This window comes from Trichechus manatus, unplaced genomic scaffold (assembly GCF_000243295.1).
Source record: "Trichechus manatus latirostris isolate Lorelei unplaced genomic scaffold, TriManLat1.0 scaffold00053, whole genome shotgun sequence".
Lineage (NCBI taxonomy): Eukaryota > Metazoa > Chordata > Mammalia > Sirenia > Trichechidae > Trichechus > Trichechus manatus.
In genome coordinates, this window is record NW_004443989.1 from 10,735,760 (window position 1) to 10,755,322 (window position 19,563).

The window sequence follows — 19,563 nt, forward strand, 5'->3', positions numbered from 1 at the left end:
AAAAAAAAAAAAAAAATGGACTCTGCCATGACAAGGTGTCATCAATTCTAAAGCTTGAGAAGCTATTTAAATAAAATAAAATGCTCTTGGGAGTCAGTGCTCACAGTGTCAAAGGTGAGCAAGTGGCCTCACCCCGACTGGCAATGAGGCAGTATGCAAGAAACTCCATTATATCCCACCCTTTGGCCCACTGATCCCACTGCAAGGAATCTATCCCAAGGACAGAGTCTGGGTTTGTGCGCAAGGAGACCCATCTTAGCTTTGAAAGAACAAAAATACTATAAAAACCTAAACTTCTAGCAACAGATGAATATCTAAGTATTTAAACAAATTTATATCCATGTTACGCAGCCTTTTAAAAATAATTTCAAAAAACAAAAGGTCTCAGATACTCACACTTAGATAGTAAGGTAGAATTTATAATAATATGTCCGTTTCGTGTACATACAAACACAGGCACTGAAAGAAGACAGAAGACACGCACAAAAATATTAACAGTATTTCACCTCAGTGTTTTATTTTATACTTTTCTCCTTCTAATTTCTCTACAAGGAAGAGTCACTACTTGTGAATTAGAAAAAAGTTAAAGATATTAGGTCTAAATATAAGCATCTTTCTACAAGATACAAATAATATGAAAAGGTAAAATAGAAGCATGCACTTCAAACTTTGGCTCCTCTTTCCTTCAGTGAATATCCACCATCACCTACACCAGCTGAAAGCTATTCAAGTGCTGGGGGCAGCAGGAACAAGACAGAAGAGGTTCTGTCCTCTTAGGGGCAGAGCAAAACAACAGACAAGACAGCTTCAAAGAGAGTACAGGCTGCCCTGACTTAAAACATGGAAATCGAAATTTGAGCTATGACAAACTGCACTTATGACTGTGTTTTTTGTTTTTCTGTACATCTTATCATTAGTAATATGCATTACATACACCGTTAAAATATATCCGTAAGTTTATATGTAATGTTTCTAACCCCCAAAGACAAAGATCAGATTTATAAAGATACTGATCATAAAAGGCAATTAATAATGAAAATTTAAAAAAAAAAAGAGGTATTCAACTTACATCAGAACCAACTTACAACAAAGTCACCGGAATGGAAGCTTGTCGTTAAGTCGGGGACTACCTATAAATGGTGGGCCAGCGACAGCAGGGGTGCACAGGCCCAGCCAAGGCCCACAGGAAGGGCCTTCCAGGCAGGAATAGAAAGTGTCACACCTGAAGCAAGAGAGCTGGGCAGAGAGGTCCTCGCGGCTGAAGCCCTGAAAGGCCAAGGAGCAGGCCTGGGCCAGGTGCCCCTCAAGTGCAAAACATGACCTCTAAATTTTCTATGACCCAAACAAACTCTAATAAATGAAATATATTCATTTATTTCCCAAATAGCCCACATGCATAATAAGGGGCCAAGGAAGGAATAACATCTGTTAAATATTTTTAAGTCAACTGTAAAAATATAGAAAAGAAAAAAAAAAGTGATTTGCAGCAAGTATTTTACTAAAATAGTAATTACGTGTTTTTGAAAACCAGAACAAGAAAATAGACAGTTTAATAGTGTAAGTTATTTGCTGAGTTAGGCCAAGTGAAAGCCAATGCTAACCAAAAAACCATTTTCCACGTAAAAACATTCCTTTTTGTATTTCTTGCCCTAGAACTCTACTCATTAAAAAAGGAAAAGAGAAAAAAAAAAAGATTACCACTCAACAACAAAAAAAAAACCTCTGCAGAGGCCCCAGTACCTCACCAGATGTGTCCTAGCAAGGACACTAGAAAGCAAATTTCTTCCAAACCAATCTTACTTTCCTGCTGATTTCCACCAAAAAATAAAGACAGTCTTCAGAGTAGCTAGCCTCTACCAGGAATCTCCAAGCCTAAGGAGATATGCCAGAGGAGTTTTAGAAACTCCCATGCCAGGATCCCCACTATAGATGGCTTACATCAGATCTCAGTGGTGGGGTCCAGTTGTAAACACGTTTGTAAAGCCATTCACAAGTGCAGCTGTAGCTGAGAACCATTGCTTCAGAGACACAACTGTGTAGAAAGAGCATGGAACTAGAGGTCAGAGGCCTGGCTTGGGTAGAGACAATACTTTGTTGCTACGTAGAACTATAAAACAGGGTTAAAATAGCTTCTTAATATTTATGACTTAAGAGATAATATGTAAAAGATTCCAAGCATCTTGCCAAGTAGGGTATGTATGAAAAAAACAATTTTTTTGCCATCCTACCCTTTTACCCTTTTTCTTTCCCTCCCTGCCCACTAGCTTCCAGCAACTTACTCCTACAATTTCTAGCAGAAAATGGGGTCAACCTTCTCTGCCGAGCATGGCTATCTTTCACTGTTTGTGTCCAACTTCCCTCCACTAAAGAGACTATGCAACACATGACAAGATGTTTGCACAGACAAGTCCAAATGCCAATCAAACTGGGGAGAACATTTAAATAAAAAGTTAGACGAATATATTATCAACTTCCTATGCAGAAATTCCAGAGCTAATAATGTCTTGGAAAAAATTAGTGGTGATGGAAAAATTTTGGTACAGACAAAGGTGATGACTGAACAACATAATGAACATAAGTTAATGTCACTATATATGTGAAGAACATTGAAATGACAAAGGTTTTGTTATACTTACCACAAAAAAAGTATCACAAATACAAAAAAAAAAAAATTAGTGGAAAGAATGAATCACAACGTAGCAATTCCAACCACTCTCCTTGGATTCACAGAGAACTCAGGAGGGATCCCGACCCTACTACTCACACTACTAGTTGTGCGATATCTCCAAGTCTCTGCACCCTCATCTGTGAAATGGGGACAATCGTACTATCAACTTCACAGGGTTATTAGTGGATTAAATGCGTGAGTCCACATAAAGTGGCTCTTAAAGAGCTTGTCACATAGCAAGTACTCAATAAGAGACAGTTGTACATTATGAGCAAATCACAAATATCCAAAGGTCAGTGACCAAATGAGGAACAGGAGGTAAGCCAAGAAAGGCCCCTCTCTGAGCAGTCAGACTACCACAATCCCAACAAGATCAGAGGAGGTAACTGGCAGCGAATTTAAGAGGAAGGACCAGTATAAAGAAATCAATGGTTGCTACAAAACAGTACAATGGGAGCATCAAGATGCAAGAAAAGACAGCGAGGGAAAACACAGAAGCACTTTTAAAAGCAGAATTTTAAAAGGCACAGCCACGTGGGAACAAGCAACCCACTCTTAATAAACTCTGAAGGCAACACTGTGTCTGAATATAAAATGATACACTCCAGAATGGTGGTCCCTCTCTCATCAAGAAAAGATTAAATTATGTGACATGTGTAATACCAAAAAAGGTTAAAACCATTACAGATGTAGAGGCTCCAGTATTATTCCTTTACATTGTAATGTCAGCTAGAATTGAATTCCATGGACTAGCACATCCAAAACGATGGCAAAGGAGGCGTTCGCTGTAGGTTTTTATCTTCAGGCCTTTTGGCTAAGTACATACTACACAAAATATTATTGTTGTGAATATTTTGGCTAAAAGTAGGCTTAAATATTGGGGGTTTCTTGAGAAACTGGTGAATCGTAAGTAAAATGTACCTAGGAGGACCATTTTTGGTCCCTGATATAATATTCGATTGCCTGAGATAAACCATTCAAAGCAGTCAGCACACTACAATGGTCGCTGTATGATCCTCTGGGGACACCAGTCATGATATAAGTTCAGTTACAGACCATTCAGGCATCCAGGATGAGAAAGAAAAGGCATATCCTTCTGAAGAAGCTAAAAATGAGTGGGAAACATCTGGCTGAACATAAAAATTTATCAAAGGTCTGGAAAGTACCAGTAAAACAGGTCCCTGAGTTTTATTTCTGTAGGAGCCAGAAATTCCATTCAATGAGTCCTTACTGGACACCTATTAGGAACAAGGCAAAGTTGCCTCTGAGAGTCAAGGAGACCCACTCTCTTACGGCTAGCCATGATGGGAAAGATCAGACCAGAAAGGGCTCAGCTGAACTGAACAAAAAAGACATTTGGGTCTCAATGTCAAGCCTCATTTGCACAGCAGGTATGACATGACACTGTATCCAACAGGTAAGTGGGATTTGCCCAAATGAATTCTACTACCATGGGTAAGACAGAGCCCAAGCCTGCCCTTTCATACTACCCCCAGAACTTCACCCACACACCTATTCTCCTTATAGTTATTTAATACCTACTAACTGCTGGAAAGGAGCCCTCGTGGCTTAAAGCACTCAGCTGCTAACTGAAAGGTTGGTGGTTCAAACCCACCAGCTGCTCTGTAGAAGAAAGATATGGCAGTTGGCTTCTGTAAAGATTACAGCCTTGGAAACCCTCTGGGGCAGTTCCACTCTGTCCTACAGGGTCACTGAGTCGGAATTGACTTGATGTCAACAGGTTTGGTTTAGTTTTTAAGTGCTGGAAAATGTATATAATCGTCTCATTTACAGTCTCCAAATGTACCTTCTAATTTCAAGGTACCAGGCCAGCTAGCTTCTTCTCTGCATAGTACCTTATTCTCTAGAAAGGCAAACGTGACAGTATAAAACCCTCTTTCACAGCTACACTTCCTCAGGGAGAATTACTCTTTCCTAGAACATATGGTCCATATTTACCACAACAATTAAATTTTAAAAAGCAGGTGGTTCTACTTCCAAAAATAGCTGAGTAGCTGGACCAATCCTCTTGCACATAACTATAAACTCTGGACAAAACATAAAAAACAATAAACTGGAGGCCCTGTAATACAATCAAAAGCAGGCAGAAACTAGAGGGAGCTCTACACTTGGAATAAGAGACTAGCACTGGGTGATTTCCAGTTGCCATTGGGTTAATTCTAACTCATGGTGACCCTGTGAAAAGGGCAGCTACAACTCAGAACTCCACAATCTTACTAGCTTGAAAAAACAGAGATCAGAACTATGGTAGACTGCAGTTGCTGGAAAGTGAGGGGGAAACCCCAGGAAGGAGAAAGCCTTGGAAGGAGAACACCAAATTCTGCACATAAACTGCCCAAATCTGCGTGAGCCCTGAAATAAGCATGCATGGGGTGGACTCCAAGGAGCCAAGCTAAGGTGGAAAGAACAGAGATTTTAGCTGCCGATCATCACAGGGAAGACTGTCTGGATCTGAGTCTAGCCAAATTTACAGGCTGCTAGAACAAAACAACAATCAATACTCTTCAAGGGGATATAACAAAATCAAGAGTTTCTACAATGTATCACTCAAAAAATCCAAGAAGCAATGCATAATTACTAGACATGTAAAGAAACAGAGAAGCATGACCTATACAAAGAAAAAAGATAATCAACTGAGACCAACCCTGAGATGACCCGTATACTGGAATTTGCAGGCTAGAATTACTAAGCAGTTGTTTACAACTATGCTCAAGAACACAAAGAAAATATGCTCCTGATAACTGTATCAATAGGATACCTCAGAAGAGAAATGGGAACTACAAAAAGTACCAAATGGAAATTCTAGAACTAAAAAAAAAAGCAATTTCTGAACTAAAATAAAAAAAATCCACTGGGTGGGCTTAACAAATCTGGATGTAGGAGAAAACTTGGTGAATTTGAAGCTAGATCAATAGACAGTATCCAATCTGAAAAAGAGATAGAAAAAGATGTAGCAAAAAAAATGAGCAAAGCTTCAGGAACCTGTGGGTCAATAACAAAAGGTTTAACGTAAATATAATTGGAATAGCGGAAAGAGAGATATAATAAGGTAAAAACATTTTTTTAGAGAAGTAATGGCTGAAAACGTCCGAAATTTGGTAAAAGGCATACATTACAGATTGAATAAGTTCAGAGAACACCAAGATAAATTCAAGAAAATGACACATGGGCACATCGTAAGTCAAACTGCTCAAATACCAAAGACATAGAGAAGATCCTGAAAGTCCTGAAAGCAACCAGAGGAAAATGACACACTGCGTACAGGGGAACAATGAAACAAATGACGGCAGACTGCATCAAAAACAACAGACGCAAGAAGACAGTGTCTCAACTTCTTTAAACCCTGGAAGAAAAAACTGTCAACAAAGAATTTTATATCTAGTGAAATATCCTTCAACAATAAAAGTGAAAGAAAGTTTTTGATAAAGGAAAACAAAGAGAATTTCTTGCCAGATCTGCACTACAAAAACTGCAGAAGAAACGTCTCCAGACTAAAGAGATATGATACAGAAAGCTGGACCTTCAGTTAAGGAGTGAAAAGCACCAAAAATGGTAAATATAAAAGATTATTTTTTCATTTAATTTCTTTAAAATGCACTCATGTTAAAGTAAAAACGATACTGCATTATGGGATCTATAATACATGTAATACATATGATAACCACCGGATAAAGGATAGAGAAGGTAAATGATTACAATATGGTCATAAGATTCTTACATTTTATGTGAAGCGGTACAGTACTAACTCAAGGTAGACTGTGAAAAGTTAAGACTATATACTGTAATGTCTAGAACCACCACTAAAAAGAATCATGCAAAAAGGTAAGCTAATAGATAAAATTAAAACGGAGTTCTATGATCCCATTTATATGAAATTCTAAGTCGGCGATAATCAATGATAGAAAAAACCAGAATTGGTGGTTGCCTCTGGGAGGCAGGGATTGAGGGCAACGACTGACTGGAAAATGGCACAAGAGAATTTTCTAGAGTGACAGGAACGTTTTACATCTTGACAAAGGTTTGTGACAGGTTTATGCACTTCTCAAAACTAAAATGGTTTATAAGATAAACCCAAACTCTAACGATACACTAAAATTCTGTACATTTCACTAGAGGTAAAATTTACTTTTAAATTAAAAAAAAAAAAAAATTACCTTAGTACTAAGGATTCTGAGCTGAAGTTTTATTTTACTGAATGAATAAAAATGAATAACTGGGGGTGGAGGTGGGTGGGAGAGTAACTGTGTTATGAAAGACAACAGATCCTAAACAAGAAGTCAGCATCAAGCCCAGTGGCAGCAATGGACATTGGCAGTGCTGACAAAAGCATGAGTGATGCCACACTTCCTACCATTACAAGTCACACAGCGTTTCAGTCTCCTTTTTCCTTCTCATTTCATATTCTTCAGGTTTTCCCTCTCACTTCTAATGCTGTGATTTTTAACTTATAATTTTGCCTTTCCATAATAAAAATAGCCACTTACTGTCACCTTTGGCAAATTACTTAAACCTCTTTATGCCCATGTTCTCACATTCTCACTGCTAAAATGGGGACAAAAATAGTGCCTAGCTCATTGAGCTGTTATGAGGATTAGATAAATTAATGCACGCAAAGCGCTTAGAACAGTGCCTTGAACAGGGTAAATATTTAAGTTTGTTTTCATTGGCATTATTCCCTTTCTGTGACTATTTGTTCTCTACTTCACCTCTTGATTTAATTCAGAAAGAAAAAACCATTTTGAGAGGTAAATTAGCCTCCCCAATACAACTACTAAAGTATACTGGTTCATGAGCTTCATACCTATTCTTTAAAATAAAGAAAAAAATACAAAAACAAGTGTTCTCAGAAATAGTACACCTTGCAAAAGTACCTGGATATGAAAGATTGTATCAGGAACCCGGAGTCAGAGGAAGAACGGATGCTGCCACAAGTAGTGGGTAAGTTCCAAACATTACTGCATGCACTTGTGTCCACATAGAGTAAAACACACCATACAGTGCTTCCAACACAACTTCCACTACTCGGGTTTGAAGAATAGCCCAGTTTTACTAACTTTATTATAACAATGTTGTTAGCATTATTCTCAAGCTTTTACATCTTATTAAAATACCCAAAAGAGATGGGGAAGATTGTTTCTTTCCTCATAAATTACTTCTCTTCTTATTTCAAACAACTTAATCTTTTTTCTGGTCTAGACAGTATTTGTAGAAGTTGTTCCTACATACATGTTTTAATTACATTCACTGTGAATCAGTAAGAATCTAAATTCCTGAGGGTATAATAATTTCCTTCTAGCAATTCTATTGAAGTTTTTAGGTTAAACTCCTAAATAATTAGGAAATGAATGCATAATGCTCCCTTTTTATAATAAATCTGATTTCACTGTTTAAAGTATAAAAGAAATACAAAATAAACTTTAATAGTTATTCACTTTATTTCCATTCTATAATAAACTAAAATATATAGGCTTAAGGGGACATAATGAAAACATTCTTACTTTTAGAACTAAAAACATTAATCCAAACATACCTCCATAGTAGACAAGTCTACATGATCATCAGAATACCATTTGACTTTCTCCCCAACTATCAGTTTAACTGTTCATAAACTTGCTTTTTGGAATCTTGATAATATAAAACAAAACTATTATGTTCAAAGAGTTTCTCCCAATGAAAGCTTCTGCATGTCAGCTTTTGAAAAATACTTTTAAAATCAAGAATAAGAAAATAGAATATAGATAGTATCACTTTCAAATTCACTATAATCTACAGTATATAATACATGAGAAACACAGTCACTGGATAAAACCAACTAAGGAAAAATATGAAGTTGGTAACAGGTATTACTAATATGGCCATAGGAAAAAAAGGCACAAAGGAAAAAAAAAGTTTTCACTACAGTGACTTTTCATAAACACTAGGTTTGCACAGATGCTCGTAGGAAAACAGCCCCAATTAGGTGTTAAGAACTTCTAGGTTCTGGCAAATGAAAGATGAAATTCAGCATCTCCGCCCTTAAAGGGCTCAGAGTCCTGTGATGGAAATTTAAAGAAATCTATAGTAATACAGTAGGGTCAAGTCCAGGACAGAAGGAAGTAACGGAAGTGTCAAGGGTTGGTATGTCTGAGCTAAGAAATGGGGTGTGGGGTTGCTGCGGTTAACCAGGTGTCCAGTATGAGGGAAGAGCATCTGCAAAGGCTCAGAAGACAGAGGAACAAGTACAGACAGAGGAGCTCAGAGGACAGAGAGAACAGAGCGAACATGAAGAAATGCAGGTACAGACAGGAGCTCAGAGGACAGAGGGAACAGAGTGAATATAAATGTCTGAAGGTAAAGACAGAGGAGCTCGGAGGACAGAGGGAACAGAATGAACATGAACCAATGTAGGTACAGACAGAGAAGCTCAGAGGACAGAGGGAACAGAGTGAATATGAATGATGCAGGTACAGACAGCAGTGAGGATAGACAGGCAATGAGCAGTCACAAAAGGCATGCCATACTAAGAGCTATGAGCCAGGGAATAATACTCCTGCATGCATTTTAGGAAGACCATTCTGATGACACCATGGAAACTGTTGTTAGAGGCTAAGAGTAAGGTCTGGGACACAAGAAGGTATAATACACCAGACCCAGGTCAAGGTCAGAAGTTGGGCATGTCACTGTTATTTCTAAAAATAGTTAAGTTACCAAAATTTCGGAATGATTTAATTAAAACAAAAAAACACAACAGAGCAACTACAAAGTTGTTTCTTATAGACATTAAACAATGACATCTGCTTTATCCTAAAAGAAGAGCATCACTCACTGCGTTCCAGTGTTCTTGACTCAGAGGAGGAGGGGAGCTACACTAGGCTAGGGTTAGCTTGTTCCCTGAAGGCTATTTTAATCTATATCCTAGCTCCCTGGCAAAGAGCCCAAAAACTAAGTCGGCCTACAGAGAAGTGTGCCATACATGTGACTGTCATGCCAAGTGTGCTAAGGAAGGGGAAACAGAGAGTAGGAAAGAGAGGGGAGAGATAGACATGAACTGGAGCTGCAGGGTGTCAATGGAGAACAAATCTATAAAGGTATTTAGGATCAACTGGACATGGTGACAAATTGGTTGCAGGATAAAAAAGGGCAGAATACTTAAAAGGCATGACTTTCTGGCTTGCAGGAGGACAGGGGATACAGGAAGAGCAGCTTAAGGGATGGGATGAGAGAAACTTGCTTCTGGAGCTATTTGTATAACCTTTAGTTACAGCTCAAGGTCTAGTCAGGTATATAGATTTTGGATTCATCAGTGAGTTTGGCAAAAGCATGGCTGAAAATGTCATGAATTACAGAGTAAAAAGAAAGAGGAGGAAAAAAAAGGAGGTCAGAAGTCTGAAGAACACCATCAGCAAAAAGGCAGGAAAGCTGACGAGAAATTAAATGACCAAAGACACCGAAAACAAATATCCAGAGAAGCAGAGGAAAAGAAGCAGCACCACAACCAGAACCATAAACCAGCACAGGGGAAGGGCGGGACATACCAAACCCAACCCAATGCTGTTAAGTTGATTCTGACTCATAGCAGCCCTACAGGACAGAGTAGAACTGCCCCAAAGGGTTTCCAAAGCTATAAATCTTTACAGAAGCAGACTGCCACATCTTTCTCCCGTGGAGTGACTGGTGAGTTTGAACCACTGACCTTTCAGTTAGTAGTTGAGCATTTTAACCAGTGCATTACCAGGGCTCCTCCAGGGATTCCGATGGGCAGAAAAACCACAGAACTACTGAGAGGTAAAGACAGACAAGTCTTGAAAAGTATCCAAGTAATCTGTCAAATAAGAGGCCGTTTCAAATAAAGACATCAGTGAAGCAGAATAGAAGTCCAGAAGTAAACCTAAATATCATTTTAAATCTGTGAGGGAAAAGATGGATTATTCAACAAATGGCAGTGGGACAACTGGGTAGTCATCTGGAAAAAATAAAGCTAGCTTTGTACTTTACACCAAAATAAATTCCAGATGGATCAAGGATTTAAATGTAAGAAGCAAAACCATACAAATTCTGGACCAGAAGACACTATACGGGAATACTTTTATAATGTAAGTGTGGAAGGCATTTCTAAATCAGTGCACAAAACCCAGTACTCATAAAAGAAAAGACTGAGAGATATGACCTTTAAAAAAAACCTGTGGACAAAGTCAAAGACAAGATAAAAAAACTGGAAAACAAATACCTGCATCTTCTATTACAGAAAAAACGACCGTTTTCACGGAACTGAAAGAGTTCCTAATAATAAAAATGATGAAAAGACCAGTAACCCAACAGAGAAGGACAAAGGATATGGACAGCTCACCAAAAATAAATAAATAAAACGGCTCACTTGAAAAATGTTCAACTTCACTTATGAGAGGAATGAAAAATGAAACTGCACTACACTTGAGATACGGGGGCAATGGTGGTTCAGTGGTAGGATTCTCACCTTCCATGCAAGAGACTGGGGTTTAATTCCTGGCCAAGGCACCTCATGCACGATCACAACCCATCTGTCGGTGGAGGCTATGTGTTGCTATGATGCTGAATAGTTTTCAGCGAAGCTTCTAGACTGAGATGGATAAGGAAGAATGGGATGGTGATCTACTTTGGATAATCAGCTAATGAAAATTCTATGGATCACCACGTCTGATCCAAAATGGTCATGGGGATGGCGCAGGGACCAGGCACATTTCATTCCACTGTGCATGGGGTCGCCATGAGTTGGAGACCAACCTGATGGCAGCTAATAACAAAACACTAAGATACAGTTTCCACCTCACTAAATGGCAAAGCTGGGCAGTCTGGGAACTCACGCTGCTAACTGAAGGTCTAGGGAAGCAAGCACTCTTGTACACTGTTGCAGGAAAGGCAGGAATATAAAAAGGCCCTATCTCTTTGCAATATCTAAAATAATTACAAACGCACATTCCATTTGACCCACCACCAGTTCCACTTCTATCCTACAGATACACTCACCTAAATGTGAAACGACAGTGTGTGTGCGGTTTATGCACTGCACTGTCTGTAATAACAAAAGATGGGAAGAACGTGTCCATCAACAGGGGTTGATCAAATAACTCAGCACACATTCATACAGGGCAGCCATAAAATAGAACGAAGAAACTCCATGGGCTAACACAGAGCCCTCACCAAGAAAGACACCAAGAGGAGAGAGCAAGGGACAGGCGTGTGCAGAGCAGGACACCAGTTATGTATCTGTAAACACAGAAGGTCTCCCTGGAAGGCTCTACAAAGAGCCAGTAACACTTGTTATCTACCAAGGGGGGAGTTGGATGGTTGAGGCAGAGAGCAACAAACTTCCTTTTAAATGATAAATAAGTTACCAACACCCAGGTAAAGGACCAGAACATCATCTGAACCTTCAAGCTCCCTGTGTGCCCTTCCCTGTCCCCTGGGGGGGGCGCTTTTCATCCATATCCTTTTGTATCTTTTGAATTGTTTACCTCTGATTATATTAATTTTAAAAAACTTTTAAAAGATATAATTTTGTCTTTCATTCAGGTAGTGCAGGCAAAAGCCAGCTTATAGGAAGCAGAGGAAAAAAATGAAGGTGAGGAACCATAGACAGCAAGTCCAAATTATTCGTTCAAGAAGCCTCGCTATATTATAGATCATTAAGTGTGTGTGTGTGTTGGGGAGGGGTGTGTTGCAGAATAGAACCTATGCATAAGATCCTACTTATATTTATATACATATACTATCTTTAAAGAACACAATAATATATTTATATATGCATATGCATTAAAACATCTAGAAGGATACACACCAATCTGTTAAAAATGGACTACTGCTGGAAAAGTAGGATGGGCAGGTTTTTGTTGGGTGAGTGGGTGGAGGACTTGGCTATGAAGGGTGGAAGAGAAGAGAATAGACGTGGGCAACATTAAAGAATAGGTTTTGTTCTGCTTAAAAGACAGACAAGATAAACACCAGAAAGTGTTTATGTGCCAAGTGGAAAAACAGCGGAGGTCAAAGACTGGTGTAGGGGAGGGGGCTAGGGGGACAGAAAATGGCAAAGTTCAGACACCTGACCTAACAATGTCTCTGAGGAAACAGAAAGATGTGATCCAAACAGAGGCAGAGCGACTAGCCTTAGACAGAAAGGAAACCTCTCCCTCTGGGACTGGAAAAGAGAAATTGAGGATGGCTACAGGTATAGACTAGACATTGCAAGGGCTAGTAATTTTTCTATGAACCTGCAAACATCCATTTAAGATCCAAAACCATCCTTAAAGGCAACCCTATTGGTGAAAAGCATTCAACACCCATAGTACTCCTTTCTATGGCTCAACGATGCCGTCGCAGTTGTATTCAGGTCCTGTGTGTACCACACTTAGTTCGGTCCAACTTCCTTATGCCTTGGATCGTATATTACAAACAGCTGTTAGAATATCAACTACCTGAAAGATACTCTGTCTTGCCTCTGAATTCTCTTCACTCTAACTTCAGGTCTTTTAACACAAAACAGAAACTGCTAAGAATTAACCTGTTTTGTTCGTTCTTAACTTGATTAGTTCTTGATTCTCTCTCTTCATTTTTGATAGGAAATATGTTTCTATAATGTGTACTAGGTGTCTCCAAAATCAAAACATCTACAGAGACAGGAGAAAGTAAAACTATCCCGTTAAAACTAATTTCTGAACTGTCCAAATCAGAAACCCTTCAATGATCTGTAAGCTGACTAGTGAACTTGAGGCAAGAGTTCTTACTTAAACAAGATAACTACTGTTCTGATTGGGAGTTTCTCAAGAAAGAAATATCCAGAAGGTATTTTTCTAAAACCTAATCCATTTCAGGGGGGAAAACAAGAATACTGAAGTAGAAATTATTTTTCCTAGGCAACAAAAACGTTCTTTTTATCTATTAACAGTCTCTAAGGAGGTTCAGAAACCAGTTGCTGTGAAGTTGATTCCAACTCATGGCGACTCAGTGTGTCAGAGTAGAACTGTGCTCCGTAGGGTTTTCAGTAGCTGATTTTTAAAGCAGATCACCAGGCCTTTCTTCCAAGGTGCCTCTGGGTGGATTCAAACTGCCAATCTTTTGGTTAGCAGCCAAGCACTTAACCATTTGTGGCCACCCAGGAACATCTCTAAGGAGCTCAGCAGTTACCAATTCAACAAGTAAACAAAACAATCTATCAGCACAGGTACCTTCTACAAACTTGTCTCTGAAAGTGTATAACTCAATGTTAATTGGTTATAAAAATATATATCAATCCAAAACGTCCTCCCTCCAAAACAAAGGTGAAAGAAGAATACAGGACAGGAAAATGGGGTAAAATGAAGCCTAAAAAAATAAGGAGCTTCAAAAACTTCAGAAACAAGACTAATGTTGATGTTTATCTCCAATTATTCTTTAACTTGCACAAATGATACTATCACATCACCCATTCATTACACTCCAATATGACATAAAAATCAGTTTCTACAACCACATTCCAGAACACAATATAGAACAGGAGCTCAATAAATGTTTATTGAGCTGGATAAGTCAAAATGTGAACTACCTCATGAAAATAAATGGCCTTAATTTAATGCGAGGGCAAAGGACAGTAATCAAAGTGCCACATAACCCAAGCCACTATACAGCAGAACAGCAGTACTGCTGCAACTCCAAGAAGATGTGACTAGGTTTTCGCTTTCAATAAATATACCACTGACAAGAAAACAATTAAAAATGCATCCCAGGAGGGCTCAATTCCTGTCATGTACTTCACTATACAAATAGAGGACAGACTCTTTTACGCAGACCTATAAAAGCTTGTCAAAAAAATTCCAGTACGTTTTAGGATATTATCTTCTGCAACGTAATCAATGAAGCAATGTATACAAAGACAGCCAGGGGTCCTTCAGAGATTTAAGTTCATGGTCTGGGCAGTTCTCAGCTGCCCAGAACAAATGTTAAAGGTGGAGACAAGGCAGTGCCTTTAGGCCACAGCAGTTCCTTTAACCATTAGCGATAATAACAGCTGCTCCAAAGTCCGATCTTCTGGAATGCAGGAGTACTGTCAGCTGCAACAGGCAAAGAGTTTAGGGTTAAAGCAGAAACCAAAAGAGACAGTTTGTACCTCACATGATAACCACAGGACAAACTACCCAATGTTTCACCTTTGAACTGCAATGATTTTCAACAGCTCACGAAAAGCACCCAAGTATAAGCTGTTGCTTGCCTTGGGCAAGAGATTACGAGCGTGGTTCACTCGCAGTATTTGTAGCCACCAATTCTGCATTCTTACAGTGCTGACCACTGGGGCACTCAGAGTGTAAACCACGAATGATGGTTCCACAACACTACCACAGAACATACACTCCAAAGAAGACCATCACCACACATGTCCTGGTGCCCAGCACCTTCTTGGAAACTAAAAGGCAGCCTCAGGAAGTAGTTTGGTTATTCTCCGAATCGGGAAGACTCTGAAACACAAAGGTCAGGTAAGCACTCAAGATGACCCCCAACAGTAAGGGCTAGAGCTAAGGCTTGAACACAGGCTCTGGTCACCAAGCCTATGTCTCCACAACTGTAAAGTATGGAACAGCTTCCCTGACAAACAACGGGAACACTTCAAGGCTCTGAAGCACCGCAGGCTCTTTGCCACCTTAACTGCAACCCCTCAGAGAGAACAAGGCCAGAGCCACACAGCTCTGTACATAACGCTTAGCAATCCACCACACAGGACGGAGGTCCCCCAGGGCAGTGATATGCTGACACTGCTCCAAAGCAATTTGTCAGGTGTTAGGTATAAGGAAGTTAGGACAAAGAGCCTACTAACCATGAAAGACAAAAGTCTAAAGATAAGCATATAAAACAAACCAAGTATCCATCAACTGATGACTAGATAAACAAAATGTGGTCCATCCATACAATGGATTATTCTGCCATAAAAAAGGAATGAAGTAATGATGTTTACTACAACTTGTTGAACCTTGAAAACATGCTAAGTGAAAGAAGCCAGACACAAAGAGACCACCACCTACTAGATGATTCTATTCATATGAAATGTCCAGAATAGGCAAATCTATAGAGACAGAAAGTAGATTAGTCGTTGTCAGGGGCTGGGAGGAGAGGAAATGGGGAATAACTGTTAACTAGGTACAGGGCTTCTTTTTGGGATGATAAAAAAAATGTTCTGAAATTAGATAGTGGTGATGGCTGCACAACTTCATAAATATACTAAAAAACACTGAATTGTACACTTATAAAGAGTGAATTTTATGCGATGTGAATTTTATCTCAATAAAGATGTTACTGAACAATAAGCATATACCACAGATCATAGCACATTACCATTTACACAAAGAAAAAACTACACAGAACAAATTTACACTATTTCCAAAACTACAGCTTCATATTTAAATAAAGACAGAGGTAAGTCCTTACGTCCAAACCCAACTGTCAGAACTAATTAGTATCCTGGAACATCTTGTCCTAAGAACAGCAAGTCTACAGTACTGTCAGCTACTAAGCTGAGTAAAAGCACTTCAGTCTCCCATGAGTGTTACTGCTACAAATACTTCCCTTTCTGAAAACAAAAAAAAAAAGTCTCTTTTACACTCCCTCAGACTTTCAAACTTCTTCTAGAACTCCTCAGACCAATAAGAATTTTAATAAAGACAGTGAAGTTTAAAAGAAGCAACTGCAAAAAATGCCTATCAGAAAATACAGTTAATGGAAATAAAACGTCAATCAGAATCTTATCTATAGAAGACAAACACAAGAGATTAAAACAAAATACAAGGGGTTTGCAAAAGAAATGCAAGCAGAGGTTTAAGGGGGCTGCTTCTTCATTTACATTCATTACATTGAGAGAAACTTAGAAAGCAAAATGCCTAAATACTAGATTTCACTCAAGCTGTCTATTCCAGGCAAAGGGTTTATCAATGCCAGGCCTCTGTTTAAAACAACAAAGGAACAGAAAGTTAATTGAATGCGAATAAAATCAGTGTAGCAGAGACATAGGGAAAACTCAACACCGGAGTTGTTCTGAAATATGTATGCAATGGCCTCACGGTTACTCATTTTAATTCTCGTTATTAACAGTCATTTGGAATTATCCAAATTTCCAAGGATGAACAAAAATAATTGTTAGATCCAAACAACTATTCAAAAAATCAATCTAGAAAACATACACACTTTCCGGCCAAGATATAAACATTTCACTTCATAAAAATGTGCCTGGCTTTACATTAGCGCTTCTCTATAAAAATCAACAACAACAAAAATCAAAAGAGGACATGGAGGAGAAGGAAGCACTTACTGAACACCTGCTGGACATTTTACATATATTAATTCATTTAATCCTCAGAAGAATCTATGGGGGTGGGGGGGTAATACGTCTCTCTATTGCAACAGGGAAACGGAGACTGAGTGGCTGGCGAACCCGGCCAAGGTTACACAGCTGTAAAGGCAGCCCTAGGACCTGGAGAGACAGATTAGCTGTTCATGAAGGGCTATTTTGCTGAACAGAAGACTCTCCTATAGAAGATACTTTTGTTCCAGATTTAGCTAGGGGCCCCAACAACATAATAATCACCACTTTCTGCTTTTACAAAGGAACATATCTGCACACACAAAAGAATCTCCCTAGAGCGAAGATCTAACCATAGTAATAGCCACAGAAATGATTAGCGCATGGCATTTAAACCTAAGACTGACAGCACATGAAACTGATCCTAAAGGGCTGAAATTTCATGAACCAGTTATGATTCACTGGCATCTCCAAGCCTACTCAGCTTCACAGACAACTACACTTTCTAGGACCCTGATATTCATTTGTTTATAGCTGGAAAAACCTTTTTCTACTCAGTACACACCGGGAATTTAAGGTGTGAATTAAACACTTAATCAAAAGAAAACCATAATCCTCAGGTAAATTTCACCAAAAAAAAGGGCAGACATCAATAAAAACCACTGCATACTCCACAACCACTTCTCAGACGAAGACATTTTTAAAAGCCACGATGCAATGCCGACAGACAGCTTTAAAAAAAAAAAGAAAGAAAGAAAGCACCAGAAAACCAGAGGGTTTTCTCAGTTACTTCATCAAAGCAAGGTCATATCAAACGTTTAACTTCAAATACAGACTTAAAAGCCAAGAGCTTAAAAACACTGCAGAGAGGCACTCGGAACAACAGGTCTAGGATGCTACCTTACTTACCAAGAAAATCAGTTTGCAATTGAAACCTATACACTACATTCTGTCAAAGAGAAAGCTTTTATTTGGAGAATTTAGGTGCAAAATTTTGGCACCAGGGGGCTGGTGAAAATAAGTTTAAGCCCCAAACACCTAGAAGTTCCATTGTTCTGAAACATGTATACAAAAGTTCACGTTTCTACACTGATGAGTACGATGCTCTTCCTGTTTAATTTGGAGACAGACAATGGTTAACCTAACCTAACGTTTCTTAGGAGACACACATGTAAAGACATGAAAAGGCACCATCAGGCACCCTCAACTCAAAGTCAGCCTAAGGCTTGTTTCTACACAGGAAGGCTGGGCACCGATCAATAAATGTTTCGCATGCATACGTATGTATATACAGGTCTTTTCTATTACAGCTTTCAACAACAGCCAGAATCCCTTAAACCATAATACACACACACACACACACACACACACACGCACGCACGCACGCACGCACACACACACACCGGCTTAGCTCTACCTCCCGAGCTACTACCACTGCTACATCCAATAGGCGATCGGAAACAGGATCTTCAGCGGCTCTAACAACGGCAGAGGCGGGCGTATCTAAGGTTCTAGCGCCTTCCAATCTCAACCTCACCAGCGGCTTTGGCACCAGCCGCCAGTTCCTTCCTTTTCTGGTAATCAACGCCAGATTCGGAAAAACGAAGACGAGACACAATGTGTAACTGTTATCTTCCACCCAAGAGCCCGATAAGGGGACAAAGGCCTTATCGCTTTTCCAGACGACAAGCTAAAGCGAAAGGCAACAAAGAGGCCGCGAACTCAGGGAAAGGGAGATGTAGGCCTTTCGGCGGCGACGGAGCCGAAAGTCCTTACGATTTTCTCCCGCCGAATCTCAAAGCCTCCCTCTACAGGCTCCCTGGTGTCCTCCTCCCCGCCTGGAGTCCCGTCCTCCCGGATCCTCCTTCCCGCCTGGGGTCCTTCTCCTTTCCTGGGGACCATCTCTCCGCCAGGGGGTCCGCCTCCCTGCCCAGGGGTCAATCTCCCCGCCTGGGGTCCCTCCTCCCGCCAGGGCCCCGCGAGGCGCACCTTGTGGCAGGCCGGGCAGGTGGGCCCGGGTGCGCCCTTGCCCCCGCCGTGGCCGCCGCCGTGGCCGCTGCTCAGGCTGCTCTGGATCTGCGTGAGCTCCTGGCGCAGCACCTGCTTCTGGTGGAAGCTGAAGGCCGGGTGGTTGGAGGCCATGGTGAAAAGCAGCAGGAACTCATCGCCTGTGCGGCCCTCGTTGAGCTGCAGCCCGTAGTTGTGGATGACCGAGTCGATGTGCGTGAGCGTGCGGTACAGCACTCCTGCCGCCTCGCGCTGCTCTGAGCCCAGCAGCGCCAGCGACACGAGCAGCTTGCTGCGCACCACCTCGTCGGTCAGGTTGGTGAGGCTGCCCAGGTCGGCCGGGTTGTTGGCCTTGATCTCCGAGTCGCGCAGCGAATGGTAGTCCTTGCGCGCCAGGTCCTCAAGACACGAGCCCAAAAAGCGCAGCTCGAGCGGGATGCACAGGTCCAGCAGGCCGCAGAGGAACTCCACGCGCTGCGGCGACGGCAGCTCCGAGAACCAGCGGTACACGCCGTCCCTCTGCAGCGGGCACCGCTTCTCCACCATGCTGCCGCCCGCTCCGCGACGCCTGCCCGGGGTCGGCCGCGCCGGGGGC

The 19,563-nt window shown here is 40.5% G+C and overlaps 1 protein-coding gene across 1 annotated transcript in view; it reads right to left on the reverse strand.

Moving 5' to 3' along the window:
- The window catches only part of ZCCHC14 (zinc finger CCHC-type containing 14), a 95,853-nt gene extending 76,463 nt beyond the window's left edge, over positions 1-19,390 (reverse strand). The window contains exon 1 of the mRNA XM_004377745.2: positions 18,951-19,390. Coding sequence (XP_004377802.2) covers positions 18,951-19,103 — 153 coding nt within the window. The 5' untranslated portion in view covers positions 19,104-19,390. The remainder of the gene's footprint in view (positions 1-18,950) is intronic.
- Between the last annotated feature and the right edge of the window lie 173 nt (positions 19,391-19,563).